Source organism: Dermacentor variabilis, chromosome 9 (genome assembly GCF_050947875.1).
Source record: "Dermacentor variabilis isolate Ectoservices chromosome 9, ASM5094787v1, whole genome shotgun sequence".
NCBI lineage: Eukaryota > Metazoa > Arthropoda > Arachnida > Ixodida > Ixodidae > Dermacentor > Dermacentor variabilis.
In genome coordinates this window covers 81,863,703-81,887,031 of record NC_134576.1, presented here as the reverse complement: position 1 = coordinate 81,887,031, position 23,329 = coordinate 81,863,703, and the positions used below count along the sequence as shown (strand labels likewise).

The 23,329-nt window shown below is 48.2% G+C and overlaps 1 protein-coding gene across 1 annotated transcript in view; it reads right to left on the bottom strand.

Annotated features, from left to right (window-relative positions):
• The window catches only part of LOC142557014 (uncharacterized), a 171,485-nt gene that overhangs the window by 36,101 nt on the left and 112,055 nt on the right, over nt 1–23,329 (bottom strand). The window contains exon 3 of the mRNA XM_075668550.1: nt 18,887–19,110. Coding sequence (XP_075524665.1) covers nt 18,887–19,110 — 224 coding nt within the window. The remainder of the gene's footprint in view (nt 1–18,886; nt 19,111–23,329) is intronic.

The window sequence follows — 23,329 nt, the reverse complement described above, 5'->3', positions numbered from 1 at the left end:
GAGCTGCGTGCACTCACGTAAGTAAAAAAAAAAAAAAAGTCTTCGTCCTCTCACGCACGTCTACTGATTGATATAGGTCACACACGGAGCTGAAAGAGCTATCGCTCTGAAGAAAGAAAGAAAAAATGCCGACGGCGTAAGTTGTGCATACATCGATGTATACTCGTACAAATAAGAACTCGCTGTGCGGTACGGTCGACGTGGTGCTGCTAACGCGACCTTCCATTCTGACGCGCATAAGGGCGCCCATTTTCCTCCCCTTTGACAGACGTCCGCGAAATGCGTGCAACCTTCAGGTGTCACGAATGGCGGGGAGCGAACGCGTGTATGTATATGTAACGAGCCGCAGTTAGAATGAAGGCGGAACCACTTTGCCCCGCGCACTTCTAAAGAAGCATGGAGGGCACGCGCTGGTACGGTACGAACATGTACTGCACGCAACTCGCCGTTGAAGGCCAAACATGCCTGCCGTACTTGCGCGCGTATATCTGTATACTCCCGTTTTAGGAGTAACTGCAAATGGTACAGGCGGGTCGGACTCGTAGCTGGATGCATTTTCTGAAAGGATCGCACTGAAGCGTCTATGCTGTCTATGCTTCACGGTCGCATAAGAATTATACTTGGCGAGAAATCCAAACAAGACAAGTTCACACAAAGAGGTCACATAGGTTTGAAGTGATGAATGTGTCTAGATGAAGGAATGTCGCTAGAGCCAACGTTTCGACAAGGTGACTTGTCTTCACCGGCGCTGTTATAATAAACTGAATGCATTTCTGGGGTCTTACGTGCCAAAACTACGGTTTGATTATGAAGCACGTCGTAGTGGAGGATCCCGGATTAATTTTGACCACCAGGGGATCTGACCCCAATGAACGGGACACGGGTGTTTTAGAACGCCGGGGAAGCATTCTGTAAGAATACTCCTAGCGGATATGTTCATTTCGTCTGCTATTGAAGTTATGATAGGCTGGGCTGCGCTGCGCGTCCGCAGCACAAGGCACCATAGCAAATCAGCACTTGAGCAGCAAACGAAATGGACATGTCCACTAGGTGGACTCTTACAGAATTCCTCCCCAGCTCTTAGGTGCCCGTTCCTGCGGTGAGCGTCGGCGTCGTCGTAACCGAGCGAACGAGCATAGCGAAAGATGAACGCGGAGCGGGATATGAAAGACGCAAGCCGCCAATGGCGCACACCAATGAGAGCGGCCCCTTCAGTGACGTGCGCGCGTGAAACGGTGTCATGCGGACCCGCCCAACCGCTCGATGCGTACTCGTGACGTTTCGATACTCGCTCCGGCTCGCTTGGTCGTCAGCTTTGCTGCTACGCCGGCCGTCACGAGTGGCACCACAGGAGGCGACCGAGAAAGCAGTAGCGAGTGTGACGCTTGGCCTTTTCCTGCGTCCACGTGACCGTCTTCTGCGGGTCACGAGGGAGCATTCACGTGACGTCTCCGTGCGCCATTTTGTCGTCCCATTCACGGCGCCCACCACTGGCCCCCACTGTGATGCTGGAGATAAGCGGGCGAGATAAAGCGCGGCTTTTCTCCGTGCTGGCCGTGCAAATGAAATGGCGGCCTTGATGACGTCAGTGCATACCCTTGTATTAAGTTATTTAGGACGCTCTGACGCTTTGCGATCATTTCTCTTGAGTCGAAACGCCTTGAGGTTTAATTCACAGCCACTGCAGCTATTACCCCTACGCCTGAAAATTTCCTGATTATATGTCATCTTACAAGCCTGCAAATACGGCACATTCAGCCGAACGCGCACCGTTTTATTTTTACTCCGGTCAGTCTTCGCCGACCGCCACAGAGCCGCGACCTCGAGACGGACAAGCCGTACCCGCCTGTCTTCGGCGCACGATGTCGTGCTCGAGTAAAAGGCCGCATTTGCGCGTCCTCCCGGCGAAGGCGCCCCTGCAAGGTGGCTGATTGGGTGACTGACAGCGCCGCTATACGTACTGAGGGCCGCCGTCCTTCGAGGACGCGGCGACGTCGCTGGCTCAACTGTGCGTGCTCCGACGCGGGGTTGCGACATCGTGGTTGCAAGTATAGCACGGTCACGTTTGTCTGGTTAGCACGAGCTCCGCCGCTGTCGCGGTCGCTCGGTGGCCGTGTCGCTTTGCTGATGAGCGTCGATTATCGGCTTCGCCGGCCACGTTCTGACGAGGGCGAAGCGTGCTCGTTGAAGGACCCCGGGAAGTTGAAATTTGGAGTCCCTTGCTGTACGCCAGAGCGCCGGCATAGCTGAGGCGTTGCTTTAAAAATGTTAGCCCAACCACTGATTATCTATCTATCTATCTATCTATCTATCTATCTATCTATCTATCTATCTATCTATCTATCTATCTATCTATCTATCTATCTATCTATCTATCTATCTATCTATCTATCTATCTATCGTTAATTTATGAATAACAGTTATTCTGCGTTATTCTCTCTATGTTGCACCGTTCATACGAGGTTCGTATCATTTTTCTTTGCTGCACTAGCTGCTTTTTTATTTTGCATGTCTGATAGAAGATCCCCCTGACATCATCTCTATTTTTTGTGGGGGGGGGGGGAGCATCTAATGCTCCACAATATATGCGTGCCCGTTCATGTGCACGCCACCAATAAGAATAACCTGGAACTATCGATTAAACTAAGCTAATCAACCAGCCAGCCTATATAAACGGCTACCGCTGCTTAAGTAAGATTACTACGTAAGGATTATCTATAGTTCGCTTGTGGAGTGACTTTCTCGAGATAGTTTCTCACCCGGCCCCGTGCATACTGACACTGTTAGGTGCTTTCACTTCACTGTAAGGATTTCGTAAGACGCCGTACAGGCACGAACGACGTAATAGCCACAACACCCGTGCCACAGGCTTCCTTTGGTAGCCGCGTCCGCCGACGTATTTCGATTATTTCCCCGCTGAAAAAAAAAAAAGAAGAATGCTGCGTGCCGACACGTCACTTCCGACACCGCCCCAGTATCCCGCGCTCCTGGATTTTTTTGACAGCTACGTCCGTTCAATTATCCTCGCAACGTTGACGGTGCAACAATGCACCGTCAGCACACGACTACGGAGCGGATAATTGATTCTGAAGTATACCCTGCAAACCGCTACAAAAAAAAAAAAAAAAAGAAAGAAACACTAAGTACTCCGAGCGCGCCCCAAGCGAAAATCGCGCTCTATCACGAGCCTGCTTATAACCCAACCAGCGCGTATGCGGACTCCTTTGACTTCAACAATTCCGTGCAGTGATGCAAAACCGTCATCTAACGAGAACAGCGAACCAGACCGAGCCGTATTCACAAAAGTGTTGCTATACGCCAGAATTGCCAGCCAATCGTGATGCCAATTGGATATATTGTTAGCGGAGGTGGCTGGCGGTTGGCAAACAGCACTTACGATAGAAGAAACGCTTTTTCATGGTCTGCCCCTGGTCGCCCTCTACGCGACGCCGGCTGAACGGAAGCTTCGCGAAAGGATCAATGGCCCACAACGGGCGAGCCGTCCTATATACCTCCTATGAAGCAGTCATACGGCTCTCGTAACTGATTGGCTGACACTATAGCGCCAAAGGGCTTTTTTCACAGAATTTTTACGGAAGAGCCACAGGATTGCACGCATTTAACTCCCAAGCCATAACTATTAATCTGTTAAAAGCGTCAGTATCAACAAAGCTGAGGGCTCAAGTAGTTCAGGCTGCAGGTTGCCTTGCTTTGTTCACCCGGATACAAACCACACTTCAACTAATTTCAGCAGGCTTCATGGCTCAAACGTAGCCACGAGCTTCCGCTGTGCTGCACGGAGTTGGCGAAAACGGAGTATACGAGTGGCGCTTCGTTGTAAGTACACCGTCGCCGTATAATGGATTGCGCCCGTTTCGCTCGAGACAACACCGCGTAGTCGACGTAGCCGATCACGAAAGCGAGCTGCTCCCCATCCCTCTCGTCTTTCTCGCATAGGAAGGGACCGTTGCTAGCCCTAAACCGACGTTCTGCAAGCCCTTCGCACCTACACATGAGCTCGTGTACAACGGAGTTGCATCACGCATCCGAGGCATTCCCGGACGAAGCGTTGTCGTATGTACATGCCTTCTCGGAAGTGGTGCACACCCCGAATCACTGCATGCCTGCTCCGCGGAGCGTGATGCATGACGCGTATACGCTGGCATCGGTCCCACGTGTTACTTTCATAAAATAAAGCGCAGCCAATTCTTGTCACCGGATCGGATCTCCCGCGACAAGGAACGACTACGGATACTTACATGCGCGCTTATTCAAAAGGTACGTCAGCGCAGTCATATTTGGCCTCTCCTAATATCGCCGGTGTTATTTGTATATACTGTTATCTTCCTCCCACCGGGGACGCGTGAAGCGCGCGGCGGAGAATTATAATTTAAAATTCGGGGTCGGAGGGACAAGTCGTCGGATTCCTCGTGTGACTGCGCGCGAGCGTGTATGCACACGCGGATTGCGCCATGCGGACATGGCACAGGACAGGTATATATATATATATATATATATATATATATATATATATATATATATATATATATATATACTCGTACATCGTTCAGGAACCCGCGAGAGTGGAACGTACACTCGTACTGGCAAAAACCGGGGGTTGTCGGAGCGTGCGACAGATTTCACGGCTCTGCTTTCCAGACAACCTTGAAAGGGACGATGCGACGGGCAGTTCTCTTTTCCTTTTGTGTGTGTGTTTTTTGGGGGCGGAGAGGGGCTGAGGGCGGGGGGCGTTTTAGTTGCTGGGGGACTTGATGTTGGCGAAACTGGGTGTGAGACTCGTTTCTCGAGATTCCGGAATACAGGAAGGCAAAGAGTGACAGGCGAGCACGAAGTCGCATGCCATCGTATGCACATATATAGTGAACAACTGCCGTTGCCGTCTTGTCGGTGTCGTTCGCATGCTAAAGAAAATTTGCACCATCTGTGGGCTTTTCCTGTTTCTCCAACCATCGTCTTCTTCAATCTCGCGCACACCTTCTTTATTTAAAGCCCTGCGCTCGCTTCTTATACCTGTCACGGACGCTTATGTCGCGCTAATGTGCACAGGCAAGCATGGCGTTCGTGACGTCAGTGTATCGGGAGCGCACGCAGTTTAACGAAAGGAAATGTACGCAAGATAGATGGTGATCGTTGCGGGACAAGTGACAGGCATCTTGTTAGACAACAGCTCCGTTCACCACGTCAAAGGTTTACTATCGATCTCGTTCATGGGCCGATGCGAGGGCTGTTTAGTGCACATCTCTTTTGGCCGTTAATTTTCTACGTTCACTTAAGGGCACACTCAAGAGCCATGTACATGTGCATTTGTTTAGACAGGTTAAGTATTGTGAAAACTCTATTTACGTTTATTCGGCTGAAAATGTTTGGTTATAAGCCCAGAAAAATGAAGGCAAAAGTTTTATTTCGTATATTTTGTGCTCAAACCGCATTGCCGGCGCAGCAGTGTGACGGTACAGAATACAATCTCCTTTATTCAACTTCTTTTTTGCAAGTATATATATATATATATATATATATATATATATATCCAAATGGATCTCTCAAGCTAGACGGAGTCCTTGGATATTTTGGAAAAGTTCTTCATACATTATTGAAGATTCATCATCATCAATTTTTATGTCCATTGCAGGACGAAGGCCTCCTCCTGCGATCTCCAATAACCCCTGTCCTGCGCCAACTGATTCCAACTTGCGCCTGCGAATTTCCTAATTTCATCACCCCACCTAGTTTTCTACCGCCCTCGACCGCGCTTCTCTTGGCACCCATTCTGTAACTCTAATGGTCCACCGGTTATCCATCCTACGCATTACATGGGCTGACCAGCTCCATTTATTTCTCTTAATGTCGATTAGAATATAGGCTATTCCCGTTTTGCTTTCTGATCCCCAGCGCTCTCTTCAGTACTGAAGATCACGCTGTTGTTATATGTTGCTTCCAGATTAGATTGCTTTCTGGGGCGACAGTCTCGGAAAGGCGTTGGTCACGGGTTCGATCCTTGCACCAGAACGGGTTTTTCTTCAATCGCGAAGCTGCTTTTTTTTCCCCTGAGAAACTCTTGTGAGTTTCCTTGTTGTTTCGTGCGTTATCGCCGATAGATAAACAAATTTTTATCTCCCATGAAACTTCCTCCATCTTGCGGTTTTCCGAAGAACTAATTTTCCGTTGCTATTACCCACGCACTTCCGAACAGATACTGTCGAAGTCTATGACGGACCTCAGGGGCTGCTAATGCGGGAACTTCAAGGTGAGGTCGCGCCAAGCTTGTTTGATTTTGTGCATCTTTTTTTTTTTTTTTTTTTGCTCACTAAAACTCTGCTCACGGTAAGGCTGGCGTTCTTGCTGTCCCAAACATGCAATTTAAGACTCAATATTATTATTGCTTCTAAATCCATCCTAAATATGAGTTAAAAGACGGTGAAACGCCTTTAGTGAAAAATGAGTCCAAGACTTCGCTTGACAACCTCGCGGGAAAGCGCGGTGAGCGAAGGGTGTCGAGGTGCCGATATAAAGCGAACACAATCCACGCCTGGCGAAGCTTTAAGGCAAGTTGTTCACTGGAAAATGAGTTGGCAGAGAAAAGCAGAACATCTTTCTTTCTTTCTTTCTTTCTTTCTTTCTTTCTTTCTTTCTTTCTTTCTTTATCTCTCTCTCTCTCTCTCTCTCTCTCTCGTTTTCGTCCGGAGCGAAACTTTGATGAGCGCAATGTTGCTCATAGTGACAGAGAGAGAGTGATCGTAAAGAAGAAGAAGCGCTTTTTCCTGCAACCCTTTAGGGTGCACGACTCAGCGCCTTGGGGAAGGGGATCGGCTGCTCCTGCTGGACGGCATCCCGGATGTAGAGTAAAGGCCTGGTTCCATTCCTGGCCTCATCAGCGTGCGGCGAGGCCGAAATAATCGAGCATCTTTGTTTCTGCCCCACTATAAGAAAACATACGAGGGCAGGAGTTACACATACTACACTGACGCCACCGTACGCAGAACGCGTAGACGATGGTTTACAGCCGCAGTGACTGATAGCATTTACAAACAAGTAACGAGCACCAAAACGCGGACCTACAACATCTGCGAGGCCGAGGAGATAGCCATCGCTACGGGTATTGCGGCGCGCACCAACGCAACTGAGGAAGCCCACATCTTGACGGACTCCATGCAGGCGTGTAGAAACTACCGAAGCGGCAGGATCTGCATGGCAGCCGCCAAGATAGTAAATAAAACCAAGGACCCTGACACAATCGAACTTATCTGGATACCAGGTCACACTGGCATCGGGGGAAATGAACTCGCCCGCGTGGTGGCCACTGCGCACGCAACATACCAGTGGCGCCCCGACAGTGAAGCGAGCATCGAACCCGGACCGGTAGACTGGAGCCGATCGGCAATGCTCGAATATTACAAAAGGGCTCGAATTAAATTCGCCCCACCCCATAGGAAACTAAGCAAAGCGGGACAAGTCACTTGGAGGAAGTTGCAAACCGAAACTTACCCTTACCTACATCTCCTACGCAAAATAGATAAAGAGCGATATGCCAGATGAGGACCCGTGGTGTGGGGCCGATCCCACGCTGGATCACATCACGTGGGAATGCGCCAAGGCACCTCAAGACAACACGCGCAAAACCACAACGCGAGAGGGATGGGAGGCCTTGCTATCCAGCTCGGAGGAGGCAAGCCACAGAGTGTTTGGATCGCACCGATGGTACGACCTGTTGGGAACTCGGCGCTGACGCCCGTGGTTGTACCTGGGTCGCAAGCCCCAAGGGTAGCGTTGGCCTGGCGGCCTGGGGTACAACTGGAAGCATCCGAAGGTCCCGGCAAAGCATGAGTCGACTGGTAACAACAAAACAACTTGTTTATTTTAACATCGCAAAGAGTTGGCGGTCAGGTTGACCGAAGTAGAGAGACGGGAGAGCACTTTACTCAACAGAAGAAATCGGAGCCCTCCTTTTTGGCGTCCGGGGGCAGCTGTTTTTATACTCTCGCAGTTGAGGGCAAGAAGGAACCCCTCAATAGACGAGCACGTGAATGTACAATGGGCTAATGGTGACGCACACTGTCGTAGCGCTGCCGGTCGGGCACAATGACTGGAATGAGAGGGTGATCCCTGCTGTCGCATCGCCTGGTTCGGGCACAATGACTGGAATGAGAGGGTGATCCCTTGCTTTCGCATCGCCTGGTTGAGGCACAATGACTGGAAGGGGAGGATGACCCCTGCTGTCGCATCGCCTGGTTCAGGCACAATGACTGTAAGGGGAGGATGACCCCTGCTGTCGCATCGCCTGGTTCAGGCACAATGGCACATACACTCACACACGCACATGAAGACACGTGGCATCGGAACATGCCTGGAAACGCCTGGCGGGGAGCGTTGCGGCGACGCCGCACGGGCCAAAATGTCTGCCGCCCCGCCGCAGTCGCGCCGGCAAAACCGCGTGTCGCAGGCGAAACGCAACAAGAGCTCAAGCCAGCGGAGCCATAGAGTAGGGGCCCCGATCGGCCTGAAGACCGTTCGTCCTATTTTCAAGAATAAATGTTTTCTACTAATACCCCGCTTTCTTCAAAGAGAGGACTTCTCTCGACACGTCATTTCGACGCGTGGGACCCTCATGCGGTCTCGGAGTCGCAACTGCTGCTTCCCGACCTGCACCTTGGCTGCCCCTTCGGGCACCTTCCCACGTTGCTGGAGGACACGGGCCTGTCGTGTAACTTGTGAATGCGCCAACTGCCTGTCGCTGACATCATGTGCCTATGTGACAGTCTCTCTCTTCTTCTTTATATCTCCCCTCTTATTGACAGTCGCATAACGCCGACGTGAGGAGTAGCGAACAAGGATTCGGGCTTCTGTTGCTTCTATCTCTATTGGCCCTTGGACTCTATTGGACTTTTTGCCCGGACAGAAATGCATATCTCGTCACCGGTGTAGATGTCGAACAATTTGCACAGTGAATGTTGTTACGGAGTGCTTTGCGAAGGACCATATTTGTTAGTTTACAAGGACAAGCAAACCTGGCGTACTTTTTATGGGAGATCTCGGGTGATCGACGACTGCGCTGTGTAGCAGCGACCGCATTCCTTCCGCGCGTAGATTCACCGCACGGGACGGCTGGCACAGCGAAAGAAAAACGCTGGACAGCCTCTTGGAATTCATCCGGGAAGCGCAGACACAGAATTTCGCTTAGCCCTGACGACACCGCTGAAAGGTACAACATGTGTACCGCGGTTTTTAGTAGTCACGTAGTGGCTCAACGAAGTCTCATTTACAATAAATGTGCGTTCAACAGTTTATCACCTGTTTGCTTCCGAATATTTTTTCTTCTTCTTGTGGGCTTGGTGTGCAAACTGTATACGAGGAGACCCCCTCCCACTCCACTCCCATATCGGAAAAAAGAAAGCTGATCATCTTTAGGAGTTCTCCGTAATTGTATTGGTGCGTCCTCCCGCGAGATAGCTGTTCTTAAAGACTTCACAAATCAGCAGCTGAGGTGACTTAGCCGTAAAATGTCAACGACGAGTGGTGACAGTTGTCCCAGCTGGCACTCGCGCTACTCTTTCGAAATCGTGACGTCTGCTCGTGACAGACAGCGAATCTCGTTGACATTTTTATTTTTAACTAAAAAAAAAAAACGACCACGAAACACTTGATATGCTTTAAACGACGTCTATGAAGGAGGCTCTGAGCCGTATGTACACAAGCTTTCGAGTGATTTGCGCTGCTCCAAGAGGAAAAATGAGCGTTAAAGGCCATCCTCATTTCGGTTTATATTCAAGCAGTCGTACGTACGAGATTTACGAAAAGGTTCGCCAAAAACAAAACAAAAAAGTCCGCTCTCCGCGCTTTATTTAACATATTCACTGTTTTCACTTCTTAGTACATAGATCGCAATATTATTGATTAATATATTTGCGGGAACAATTTACTGACATGCCTCCTCGTTTATTTTTTGTCATAAAACCAAATTTTGGTTTGGTTCACTGTTGTGTTTTTCGCTATAAATTGTGGCATGGGGAAGTGAACATACTGCCAAGCGAAACTTTGTTTAAATCCTTTTTGCAGGCTGCTAGCCAGTAGTGCGCCTTTTCAACCATTACTTTTGTGCGAGAAGAACGGGCAGATTGAAGCTAATTTTTCGTTGCCTGCAAGCGGTCTCCTATTGCTCATGGATGAATTTGTTGGCCAGCTATAGAGAGTGCTCGTTATTCAGCATATGTGCGTTGCTAGGACTTGGTCTAAATTCAGTAAAACGTGCAAGTATTTCGCTACTTGTGCTTCATTCTTATCTGCGTTACATTTAACTAATTTAGCTATTAATAATACGCCACTTCTTTTTCAGCGTTACAGTTGCCTATTGCAGAATTTATGGCCTATACATCTAGCAATTCACCCCTGCTGGTAAAATGATTGTAATTAAAAGCTTGTTTTAGACATCGCAAGCGCAGGGATGACACATTTTACGGAACTGTACTTATTCCTGTCTCGTAGAATTGTGCTGTATAAGTACAGTGTTGGTGCCTGGACTGAACATGCGCGGTTCATTCCAAGCTCCAACAGTATGCGTGTCTATAGACTGTACAGGTTGATCATATTTAAGTTATATCGAATTTTTAAAAAAAGTAGCCTGTCGCAGATAAAATAATTCTGGTCCTTGATCTGGATTATTCAGGGAGGCGGACATTATACTAGTACGAGAAATCCAAACACATATTGAACTAATTAACCAAAAGCCATTGATCGTCTTTTAAGTTAATTACTTTTCGTCACATATTGTAATTTGCGAATTGTAGCCGGTGAGTTTGCAAGGCGTATACACTTCAAACGCATTTCCAAAAAGAAAAAAATTCTGGGATTTTACGTGCCGAAACCACGATCAGATTATGAGACACGCCGTATAGTGGCGGACTCCGGAAATTTTAACCACCTGGGCTTCTTTAACGTGCACCTAACTACACGGGTGTTTTCGCATTTCGCCCCCATCGAAATGCGGCCGCCGTGGCCAGGATTCAATCCCGTGGCTTCATGCTTAGCAGCCTAACACCATAGCCACTAAGCAACCACGGCGGGTTATGAATTTCCAAAATGACGCCAGTTTGAGATATGCGCCATCAAACTTGCCCTAAAAACGCACTGTTGTTCATCTTACTTTCTTAACAAAACGTTCTTGTGTGCACTGAAGCACAGAAGTGAACTAGAACGCCCATGAATTTTGTTCCACACTTTAGGAAATAATATCTCAAAACTGGTGTCATCCTGGAAATTCATTTCAAGTGGATATATCTTGCAAGCTCACCGGCTACAATTCGTAAATTACAATATGTGTCGTAAAGTAATTAATTTAATAGATGGTCAATGGCTTTTGGTTAATTAGTTGAATAAGTGTTTGGATTTATCGTGCTAGGAATGTCCGCCTCTTCGAGTAATCCAGCTCAAGGACAATAATTATGTCATTCGCCACAGGCGATTTCTAAAAATTCAACAAATTTAAAGATGATCACCCTGTATATATGTCAAAAACCTGAAAGGCACCCTCATACACGCAAAAGTTGTACGTTGCTAGGAGGGAACGTTTACGCTTCTGACTTCGGTGCAGTGCATTGAATAGTTCGGAATGAATACTACTACGTACGTAGACATGATCACACTCATTTGAATTTGGACGTCCCTGCACTTGTAAATTCTGAAAGAAACTTTCAGTTGCTGTTCTATTTTACAAGTAGGAGGAATTGCCTCGACCATCTGCAATAGAGTTACAATAAGCACAACTGCAGTTACTCTAATAAGGTTCAACAGAATAAAATCAGCGCTGCCAGCTGCAGTTACTCTAACCAGCTGCAATAGGGTAAAATCACAACTATATACTGCAGTTATGCCCATTCCACAAATCAGTTGGAAGTACTCTAGTGCCCGGAAGAGGCAGAGTTGGGTGTGTGTAGAGCACATGTACTCCAAAAATGTGTCGTATATGTAACATACAGCTACTCCTCTGATAGATTAACGTCACACCTTTAATGCGCCCTTTGTTTTTGGAGAGTACTGCGCTACTAGTTACATACGCCAGCACGTCGGCATATCCGCGTACCTGTTACAAAGGTGCTGATTAAGCTTACGTAACCCCTTTCGCAGTAGGCCGCCCTGCCTACCCTGTCTATTCTCAAAGCGACTGTAACTAGCCGCGACACAGGCCTCGTTCGTGTCGGAGCCGGTTACGCAACGTGCCTCACGTATATTTACGATCTCGCCATTTTCACGTTACGCGTGCCCCTACGCGGAACGTCCTTCGGCGCACGTTCCTCAGCGCGCGCGTTGGTGTTTCTCTTGTTTAATAATTTTCTCTGCCGCGCGAACCGATGAGTGACGGCTTTTTGTTTTTCTTCGCCTCAGATGTTTCTCGTTTTCTCGTGATTCGCTGCGCCATCTGTCAGCACTTGTAGCCTTCAGCCGAGAAAAGAGAGAGAGAGAAATAGAAAAGAAAGGACCAAGCAAATCTGGGAAGAACAAACAGGTCGATTTGTGCCACGAGGCCGCGGTGCCCAGTGCGCGCCCGCGCGCGTTAACTTCGAGAGTCGTGAGTGGGCATTCGTTTGGGGGGCGTAAGAAAGCAAAGGTCCGAGCGGTGCGGGTAAGTAAAAGAGCAAAATAACGGAACGACGACAACGACAACAAGAACAACAAAGAATCGGAGAGAAATGAGCGAGAAAGCGTGCGCGGCCGGAGAAGCCGTCCTCCGTATCGTGTGTGTGGAAAACAATGACGGGGACGCCCGCGCGCCGCCAGCAGCGCCGAGAGAGGAAAATGGCCGCCGGCGCCGCCGCCGCCGCCGCATCCTCCTCTCCACTGGCGTCACGCGAACCCGCGGGTGCGGGAACAGCACCGTTGGGTAGGGTACGGCGCGTTTTCCTTTTCCCTACCGCGGCGCGACCGTGCGCGCGCGCTTCGTGCAAGGACGTGGCGACTGCATTTGGCGCGCGCGTTGCGCCAGCAGCGCCACTTTTATGCCACTGCGCTTTTTTTATTGCCACGCATTCGCTCACGCGCTCGTATACTGTGTGCTATTCCTGCCGTTCTTTTGTTCTGCGCGGCCGTTTACGTCTCTGCAGCCGAGAACAACGCCCATCTCGACGACGACCAGCCTCGGTTTCGTTTCGTAACAGGCCCGTTTTTGTATTTTTCGCTGAGCTTTCGGAACACACGAAGAGCCCGCCAAACGGACACTTGATTGTTTCTTTTTTCTCTTAATACTTTATCTCTCTCCGTGGCTGCATCGCCTTTAAACACGGTCTTTCACGCTGCATTTGTGAGCTGGACGGCATGCATGCGTGTCCATAGCCGCAACGGTGTGTTGACGTGGTTGCTTTCCATTCTACTGTTCTGGTGGCTGGACAACCGCGTTCGTGCGGAGAAACTGACCTTTTTTCGCCATCGCCGCCGCTTTCTAGTGCGCGGGTTCAAACCCTTCGTGAGCTCAATTTCTTGTTCCTCAGCGTAATGGCGCAACCCCCTCTGGGAGGTCGTACGCGAGCATCTTCCGTATGCCATCAAGCAACACTGGAGGCTGCTGCGTGAATTCTCTGCTACGCATGTATACAGCTCTCTGCGAAAGTTTGCTGCGATACAGCCTTCCTCTGCTATAGGGCACTTCCCAAACGAACATAAAAACGCTCACTGGTGCGCAAGTAAGAGTCCTGAGGGTGTGTAGGCCTACCGAAAAACACATCAAATGTAGGAACACTTGCAGAAAGCAGACGCCTGTCGGTTCCAGTGCTTCTGCAGCAGGAGTTTCTTCGAATACACAAGTGTCGGGTCATCCACTTGGTTCAGACAGAGGTCCTGTAGTGCGGAGCTTGCTCCCGCTGAATTACCAAAGCCCTTCTATGCCGACGGAACCAGCGTGGAAAATTCCTTCCTCGTCTATTGTCACTCTCGTGCCTGGGTTCAAGAGCAAGGGAAATACTCCTGGTCCAGCGTTGGCATAATTCGCTCCAGAGCCTGTGAACGGCAGCTATACAGGGCTCAACGTCATATTTACACTGATGCCCCCGTTACTCACCCATGATCGGCCATTGGTGTGTTGATTCGGTCGGCGAGTCGTCAAAGAGAGAGTCTGAATGCGGCGCTGCACCTTCAACGGGACTCGAGCTTGGCACTATACACGGCACATTCCTTTGTCTATACTCTAGGGGATATATTGGCCATGAATCGGGCGGTTAAAAGACTATTATGATTTTTTTAGGAAAATAAGGAAACGAAATAAGTGTCTAGTAAATGTGTTAGCGCTTAATTCTTCTTCTTTGTTTTCACGAAATAAGCACATTGTCTCATGCAGTCCGTAAGGAGTCTATCAGAGCCCATCCGTTTCCACGGCCGTGGAAGAGAAACGCCGCCTCTTCGCAATCGCTCGTTCATACACGGTGCCGTTCTCCGCGCGGTAATTTAGGCAATATATGTTGTATTACTTGCAATAAGCAATGGCTATTACGCATACACGTGACCGCTCGACGGGTCCGCTCTTACTGATAAATGCAACGAAGCAAACGCGCAGTTGTTGTTCATTATTAGCGTTAATCACGTAAACATATACAAACACTACAGAGGGTCCGCCGTGGTTGCTTATATAGTGGCTTTGGCTTTGCGCTGTTGTCGCGGTATCCAGTCCCGGCCGCGGCGGCACTTCTTCGATTGGGGACGAAACGCCAAAAAAAAAAAGAAGAAGAAGAAGAAGAACGATCCTGGACCGTGCATTGGGTGCACCTTAAAGAACCCCATTTTGGTCAAAGTTAATCCTGAGTCCCCCCCACTACGGCGTGACTAATAATCGTAATTTGGTTTCGGCACGTAAAACGCCAGAAATATTATTTTTAAAGAAACGCTGGCTAGCAATTGTCTCCTAAAAGAAACACCACGCCCACCTGCTCGAAAAGAAGAAAAGATTGGACGTACCGGCCTCCCGCAGCACTTTTCGAACCGTTCTCGCATTACATTCTATTCTAAAGCAACCGACGTCCCGCCCTGTAACACGCTTGAAAAGGTTTTCCTTTTTTTTCTATTTCCAAACGGGCCTAGAACCCGAGAAAATACTTTAAAATGCTCGACGTCATACTGACTTGTACCGCTGCGCCTGTGCTACGGCATGATATAAAAAAAAGGAATATTCGGCCTCCATGTTGTTGTTTTCCCCGCAGACATTAGTTTTGTTAGCCGAATGAACGAAAACAAAGATTTATAACCTTACTTCGTCATTCTAAACTGATGTAGCGTTGTCATCTATAGTGTCCCTTTAAGCCTTAGTCCTGTTTCATGGATAAATTTAACGATTGGCCGTCCATGTCCACCTATGTTCCATGTTCCTCCGATGACATTTTATACTTCAGAATGCATTGACTTCGTTTCCTGTTAAAAGACTTGGCTTTTTATCTGTCTTCCTTGATGCGTCGTAGGCTATCCGGGACAAAAAACACGTTGACGTCAGTAAAGGACGAAAAACAAAAATCGCAGCTGCTGATGACAATTCAAGAAAACGCGCTGACTTCGTGTCCTGTCAACTCATTTGACGCACGGATTTAGATGCGTCGCAACGTAGTGGACGTCCATATAAGTACTTCCTTGTTTTCATCATCCTGATTATTGACCTCGTCGCTCCTCTTCTTCCACCTCGCCTTTCTTCATTGCAGAGTACCAGGCCATAGCTCAGGCCGACATCTCTGCCTTTCTTGAAACGAACTGCCCTCTAACTAATTTGAATTTTTCCTTGTAAGTTAGGTCTTCACACGTGTTTACTTCAATACTGTATTGGTTGGATATTGCTATTGGTAACCTGTACTTGCACGATTGTTTTACTTCTGCTTTGGGTGTAGTTTCCGAGTAACTTTTTTCTTTCGTCTGGTGCACAAGTGTGATCTGTGGCCCTGCTTAAGCGGAATTGCTCACGTGCTTGGGAAAGCTTGTGTCCTTCTATTTCTGTGGTATCCATCTCGCTGAAATTCGCAGTCGTGTTTGTAGTATTACTCTACTAATAAATAAATAAATAAATAAATGAATAAATAAATAAATAGCATTTAATGGCCCTGTACCTTTGGAGTGCACAGCCGTCCTTGTTATTGTAAACCAGCCGGAACTACGCCGAAGTCACTGAACTCGCCGACGTAATCTAGACTACGTTTCCACGCCGTCAGCCATATCAGTGCAAGTGGGAGGCGCAGCAGAAAAACGTCCGAAAGACGGTGTAATTAAATCCAGTCATTCTAAGCACGGCCCACGCCGTTTAATTTGAGCGCCGAGGTCTGGGATATACGAAGGTGATCCGTCTAGTCTCCGCTTTATGTACCATACGGACACTTACATGCCCCCCCCCCCCAGAAAAAAAAAATAAAACATGCGATATACATTTACATACAGCACGCTGTACACACATTATGGGCGGCTCATACATCCCACCGGTGCGATGTCTCCGATGATGAAGGCGCGCCAGTAGCTTCACGGTTCTTACGCGTCACAAAAAAAAAAAAGAAGGAAAAAAATCACGAGCTTTTATCCGACCACCAAATTGCATCGCGCCGGTGGCGCTTGCAAAAGCCCGCCTGCACGCATCATGCAAGCCGCTCCTCCCTCTGTGCTTTACGAAGTGTGTTGCTTAATCTCGCCGCTCTATCTTTCGCGCTTTTAATTTTCCGCATCTCGGTGCCTGTCGTGGCGCGCCTGCCTCACACCAAGCCTGCTGCCGGCAATGCATTACCATCTCTTAACCACTGGGCGACGCCATCGAGATAACATCAGCCGCTAACGCGATATGTTTTAAACTGGTATCGGTCGAGCATTTTAGGTCGCCCTAGCGCATAGGAAAGGGAGGGGGGGGAGCGGTTACTGCGCCATACGCAGGCCTCACGTTCTCGCGACACCTTAGTCTTGCGCGTGTCATTCTGTCGAGTAACGGAGCCATATCGGCAGCGAGGTTGCAGCATGGATGTTGGAATCTACGGTCGTCATCTTACTACAAATTCCGCTTTTGCGGGAAAGAAACGAAGCATGGCAACACATTGGAACCAGCCATGCCCCGGCACGCGCAGATGTTACAAGATTAGGTGAATAAGTGGACAAAACATGAAATGCAGTGTGCGGTGCTAATTACTGACAGAGGCGTTAACGCAAAGCCGAGGTAATAGCTTTTCATCGCTATTGAAGCGATGAAAAGCGACTGGGCAACTATGTGTAGGCGCGTGATAATTTACGTTGTGATTATAAAGGTGTAACGTCTACGTTGTTGCAATACGTTAGGCAGCGGCGTAGCCACGGGGTGGCACACCGGCGCTTGGCCCCACCCCCAGCCCCCTCACCGAAATTTCTTTGCTAGTGTGAGGCCTGCTCACCCCCCCCCCCCCCCCCGTACCCTCACCCTTCCGGCCCCCAAATAAGTGCGCGCTCTCCCTCCCATAGCTGAAAAAAAAAAAATTGCTGGATACGCCACTGATCTTAGGGGCTACGTGCGAACTCGGCAAGACGTCAGAGGGTATCCGAATAAGCGTTCCCGCGCGTAAACAAACAAACAAGGTATGCAATGGAGTACGTGAGTGACTTCGCGAGTAGTGAATTTAGTCATCACATTTACCGAACATTACCCTGTCACGGGGTGTCAAAGGTCACATGCTAAACAGCAAAACAGTAGCACAAAAGCGTTTAGTCTTGACGCCGCCGAATACAAGTATATATTTAAAAAAAGTACATGAAAATTTGAATAACTCGTCGACATAGCCATGGGAACTTTTGTGGGTCTAACTAAGCGAAACCTGCTTCTCTGTGTCTCTGTGGAAGCGGTTCCCTGTATACCTGATAACAAGTATATTTCGCCATAGCCGAAGTATATTCACAGGATTCACTACATCGGAGCTCAGTGCTTCTTTACTGTCCGCTGTATTCGACAAATGCCCCTGCACGCCGCGCCGATGCCGCTCTGTATAATGCGCCCGTGCCTCCTCGGTATAGAACACGCTGTCCGCCCGTTGCCCTCGCTGAAAAATTAAAGAAATAAAAAAAAATGTCGTGGAACTACCACATACAGTCTCGCTGTGAAATGGGGACGATGTGTATCAACGCATGTGTTGCTTCTTTATTTTGAAATCGCAGAATGGAGTTTCTCTTAAGGCTCCGGCTAAGATACATCCGACGTATCCCTTCAACTTTCTTTTTTTTTTACAGGTACCCTAGACGAATCCGGCAGTTTTCTTTCTTTTTTCATGCAAGTACCACATCCGACGTGTCCCGTTGGTGACGACACACGTCAGGATGGCAAAGTTTGCGTGTACGATGCGCAGTTCTGTACGCATTTCTAACCATTCTGAAGGTAGTGTGAAGCTGCGCGGGATGCGACTTTGCGGAGGACGTTTCTCCTTATGGATCCGCCGTATCTTTAAGATCAACCAAATACGTCATGGAAATAAATATGGAGGGATCCGTTGAACGTATCTTTTAGTAAATGTTCGCGCGTCGTATACCTTTAGACACTTCGTTCTGTTAACGTTGTTCTTCGCTGCGCATGAACTACTGCGAACAACAACACAATCCAAGCTGGCAACAGTACTGTCGTCTTCTCCTGTGCCGTTTATTCCAGGATTTTAAAAAGAAAAGAAGAAAGAAACGTGTGCCAACTAGGCCGACGACAAGTCCTACATGTATACGCCCAACATTGTAAACTAATGCTAATTGTATGCTCATGCTAATGCTAATTGTATACTAATGCTAATCATAACCAACTAGCCCAGCTGTCCATACTTAGCGATATTGTATACTCCCTTTGGCGGACGTTTGCAGGGTAGCAAACCGAAAACTCGCCTCTAGTTAACCTCCCTGCATTCCCCCCCCTCTCTCTCTATCTTTGCCGACGTACCTTTTTCCTGACGCCGCAGTATAGCGCGTCGTCGGGGCCCGGGAACAGGGAGATCCGCAGCGAGGTGTTGAGGCCTCCGGTGCCGTAGGCGATGCAGGGGCTACGGCGCAGCTCCTTGACGATGCCCCGAGGGTCGCTGGTGTCTCTGGTGTGCAGGATGCCGTTGAAGGGCTCCTCGGTCAGAACCGAGATGGTCATGAAGCCCTTGTCGCAATTGGCCGACACTGCGCCGCGGGGGGGAAATAATAAGAAGATCCCTTAGATGGAAATGCTATACATATATGGCTTCTTTGTATGCCTTATATATGAACATATACGTATAAGCGTGCAAGTAAGACCATATACTGACACGTATAACTGCATACAATGCCTTATAATGCCATATGTGGGTACGCATGAGGTCATTCCTATTGAAACGTTCCGTGTGCAATTCCAATAATTTCGCGTGTTTCCGTATAATTCTTACAGAATCTATATGGATTCCGTATAAATCCAGCAAACATTCCATAAGAATTACACGGAATTTTTGGAATGCGTACGGAACGTTTCAATATGAATATATACTGCCATATATGACTACAAGTGCAATTTCATATTGCAAATTAGAAAAGCGCTCACGTGATTAGGTTAATCTACCCGTCTTTTCTGATAGATATCGTCAAGGCAAATCGTTTGGTATCGGTTCCATTAGTATACGCCTACCCCTTGCCGAGTTACAAACCTCTCAAGATACGTCCGAAATCGGAATCTGCTTGTTTGTGGGGTCAAGGTGGGCCTAGAATGCGGCTTTCGGTGCGATCTGTGTAGGTTTCAATGAGTAATTCCATGTATACAATGTTTATGTATTATTTAATCGTGGCTTTATTTATGTACCGCCACCCATAGAGCTTTATTTAAATACGAAATTCGGTACACAACTGTCACCGGATGGCTACCCCTTGTTGTCTGAGTATATATAGCGGAACAAATGTAGGTATGTATGTATAGCGGTCCCGTAACGGGACGGTTTTACTGCCCCGGTATAGGATCTATGTTGGGGGTGAGTTTTAGTGGCCACCATCTCGGCTATGACGTCACACCAAGATCCGCCGTGTTGGATTTGGGGAATCGAAACTATGGCGCCATTTCGTCCCATAACGTCATAATCACTTGGTTCCACCTCTGCCCGTCATATTGAACCGTTGCGTCAACATTGGCACCCGAATTTGACCGCCATCTTCTGGACGTCAGATTGCGAAACTATGCAGCCACCTTTGATTATGACGTCATAATCACGTGGTTTCACTTCTAGCCACCATGTTGGATTATGACGTCATTATTGGAACCCGAAGTTAGCTGCCATCTTGGATTTGAGATTCCCAAACTATGCCGCCGTATTTTATTATGACGTGATAATCACGTGGATTCACTTCTATCCACCATATTGGATTACAACGCCATCAGTGGCACCATAATTTGGCCGCCATCTTGGATTATGACGTCACAGTCACGTGACGTCACCAAACACAGATTAGTTGCTATTGATTTACTGCGGGGGCGGCCATATTAAATTTATCAGTGACGCCATCAATTGGCGACCATCTTGAATATAACAGTGACTTCAATAATCAATCACCAATTGGGTTGCTATATCGATTTGCTATGGGGGCCGGCATCTTGAATTCCTCGGCCTGAAAATTTCACGCCGAAGGGAGGTGGTAGCAGACCCCAGGAAATCGAGAAACGTGATGAGTAAGAACGCACTTAAAAGCGCTCACAAGAGAGGGAGACAAAAGGGAAGCGAAAGACAGAGAGGTTAGCCAGTGTAAATACCGGCTGGCTACCCTGTGCTGGGGAAAGGGGTAAGGGGAATAAAAGGAGAAAGAATAGAAAAAAACGAGAAAAATTCACACAGTAACGCGATGCTCTGCGCTACAACAGTCAAAGGCGGTCGCACAATTCACAAGCCCTTAAAAACATCAGCAAAGCCCTTAAGGCCTTGAGTACCGAAACCCGTCTGGACCAGTGTCCTATAGAACTTTTTCCTCTGTGAAGGGGCGATTGTCCAGTTTTTCGAGCGCGGTCACGAGCGCCTTTCTTGTCACATTGTAACAAGGACAGTCACAGAGGAGGTGCGCGATCGTCTCTTCGCAGCCGCAGGTGTCGCAAGTAGGGGTGTCGGCCATTCCACTGCGAAACGAATGCCACGCCGAGCCATAGGCGGCACAGAAGTGTTGCTTCCGCTCGTAGTAACCCTGGTGGAAGCACTCACCAGACTATATATATATATCCCTATATGGCCGTACATAAGGCCTTCCATGATCGGCATGACCAACTAGCCCAGCCGTCCATACTTAGCTTCCATGATCATAGCATACGTACTCTATACACTTCATTCTCCGTCCATTATACAAAACTGCCATAGCAACTCATGCAACACGTCATTGAGGGTTGTGTGTCTGTGTGTGTGTGTGCGAGAGAGAGAATTTCCTTGACTGGCACAGGGGTTTTAACGCCCCCAAATCAACACTGCGCTACGGGAGATGCCCGCGGTGGGGCACTCCGGTTTTATTTTGATCGTCTGCGGTTCGTTAATGGGCGCGTGAATAAAAGTACACGAGCGTCTTTACATGTCGCCCTCATCGAAAAGCGGCCACTGAGGCGAGGAGTCGAACCCACGACATCCTGCTCGGGAGCAGAACGCCATACCGCTGCGCCACCGCGGCGGGTAGAATAAAAGCCAATAGAACCAGACAACGGCGCTTTTGGCCAATACTAACGATTCTTAAAAGAAAAAAAAGTTTTTTTTTGTCTTTCTTCTTATCGTAAAAGGGCTGTTCGAGCAGTATAAGGGTCAACATACGTATGCCAGACGAACAACGACTGAGATTAAGATGCACTTAGTCTAAAAATCTCTTAACCCGCACCCTTTCTCGCCTAATTCCCAACACGCCGAGAGCCGTGCCTTTCTTTGAAATAAGAGTCTTATTCATTCATTTACTTGTTCTGTCACCTCGTATGTTATGTGATATTGCCGTTTCTTGTTGGCATTGCTGCTTCGTCGCTGTCCCAACACAGCAGTTGTGTTGTTTTGACTGATATGTTAACTAGTACGTGACTGCAGTATGCCTTAACTTGTTAGTCCATACGCCAACTATACATGCATAAGTACACGCAACTATATGTGTAGCCGTCCAACTATGCCACCCTTCAGGCCAATCAAAATGTGGCTCCCCCTGCCCCTGATCTTTGCTCCTTTTTCGTTGTCCGAAAACCTCCTCTCAGACGGGACACACGTGCGTGCTATAATTGCCACTGTGTGCCTGCTGTCTTCATTTTGATATCACCCGGGTGTTGCAAGTCTCTCTCTGGAGGCTTCAGGCTGAGGCGGCCTCTGAAACATGGGTCCGGGACCCCGAACCCGACGACGCTGTGAGTTGCCCGATGTGCTCTGACCCCCTCGTCTGCAGCGTATATGCGCGCCATCTGGCGTAACTGATGTTGCTATATTTCGCCAGAATACCTCATCTCGCCTCAACCTACACACTGAACACTGATTATTCAACGCCCCTCATCGGTTATGGATTTCAAACACTGGCTCATTGTTTTCTAATTAAATATAGCAAATACTATTTTAAACTAACACATTAAGATTTATGTCAAGTGTAAAAAAAACGCTTTACTAATGATGTTCTTGTGAGTCGACTGTTTTTCTCTTTGAATTTTTCCCGAATTTTCGAAGTCGACATTATTTACGATCATATCCTGTAATATCGCGCATCTTGTATTGTGTGTATGTTGCCACGTCCTTTCTTGCGCCTGGTTTCTAGCTGCTGTGTGGAAACAATTTTTTCCCGCCGTCTCCACCAATTATGCACGTAAATATACTTTGGTGGCGATGTAGATTACTCAGACTTACTGCTGAAAGGCGTTTCAGTTTAGTGTTTTGTTGTCTTGTGTAGACTTTATGCTGAAATGCAGCTAAATGTCATGCGCGAGACTTCCATGAGTGGGGGCAGGAATTAAATGGCGAAAGGGCATTTGCATTTAGGTGCGTAGCCCTCCTATTACACCTACAGCATACAGCGATCTCTGCAAGCGAGGCAGGAGCCTTGGTAAATCTGGAAAGCGATCAAAAGCTGAAGACGGCCGGGAGCGACGCCTTGTCGAAGTCGCCACAATAGATCCTCGCGACGTCAAAAAGAAGAAGAAGAGAAAAAAAAAAACGTGAGAACGTCAGGCGGAGGCTATCGTTAGCCGTTTATTAACATTTTCTATAACCTATTGTCGCGATGTGGCGGCACTCAGAATGTGCAGGGTCTCTGAATTCGAACGGAGACGTCAAGCGAGAGAAATGCCAATTGTGACGTCATGTGTAGTCGTCCGGACAATAACATGTCGGCGTGTCACCATCTCCGACTCGGAAACCAATTTCACTGCATGCACATGGATTTTCCCGGGCGG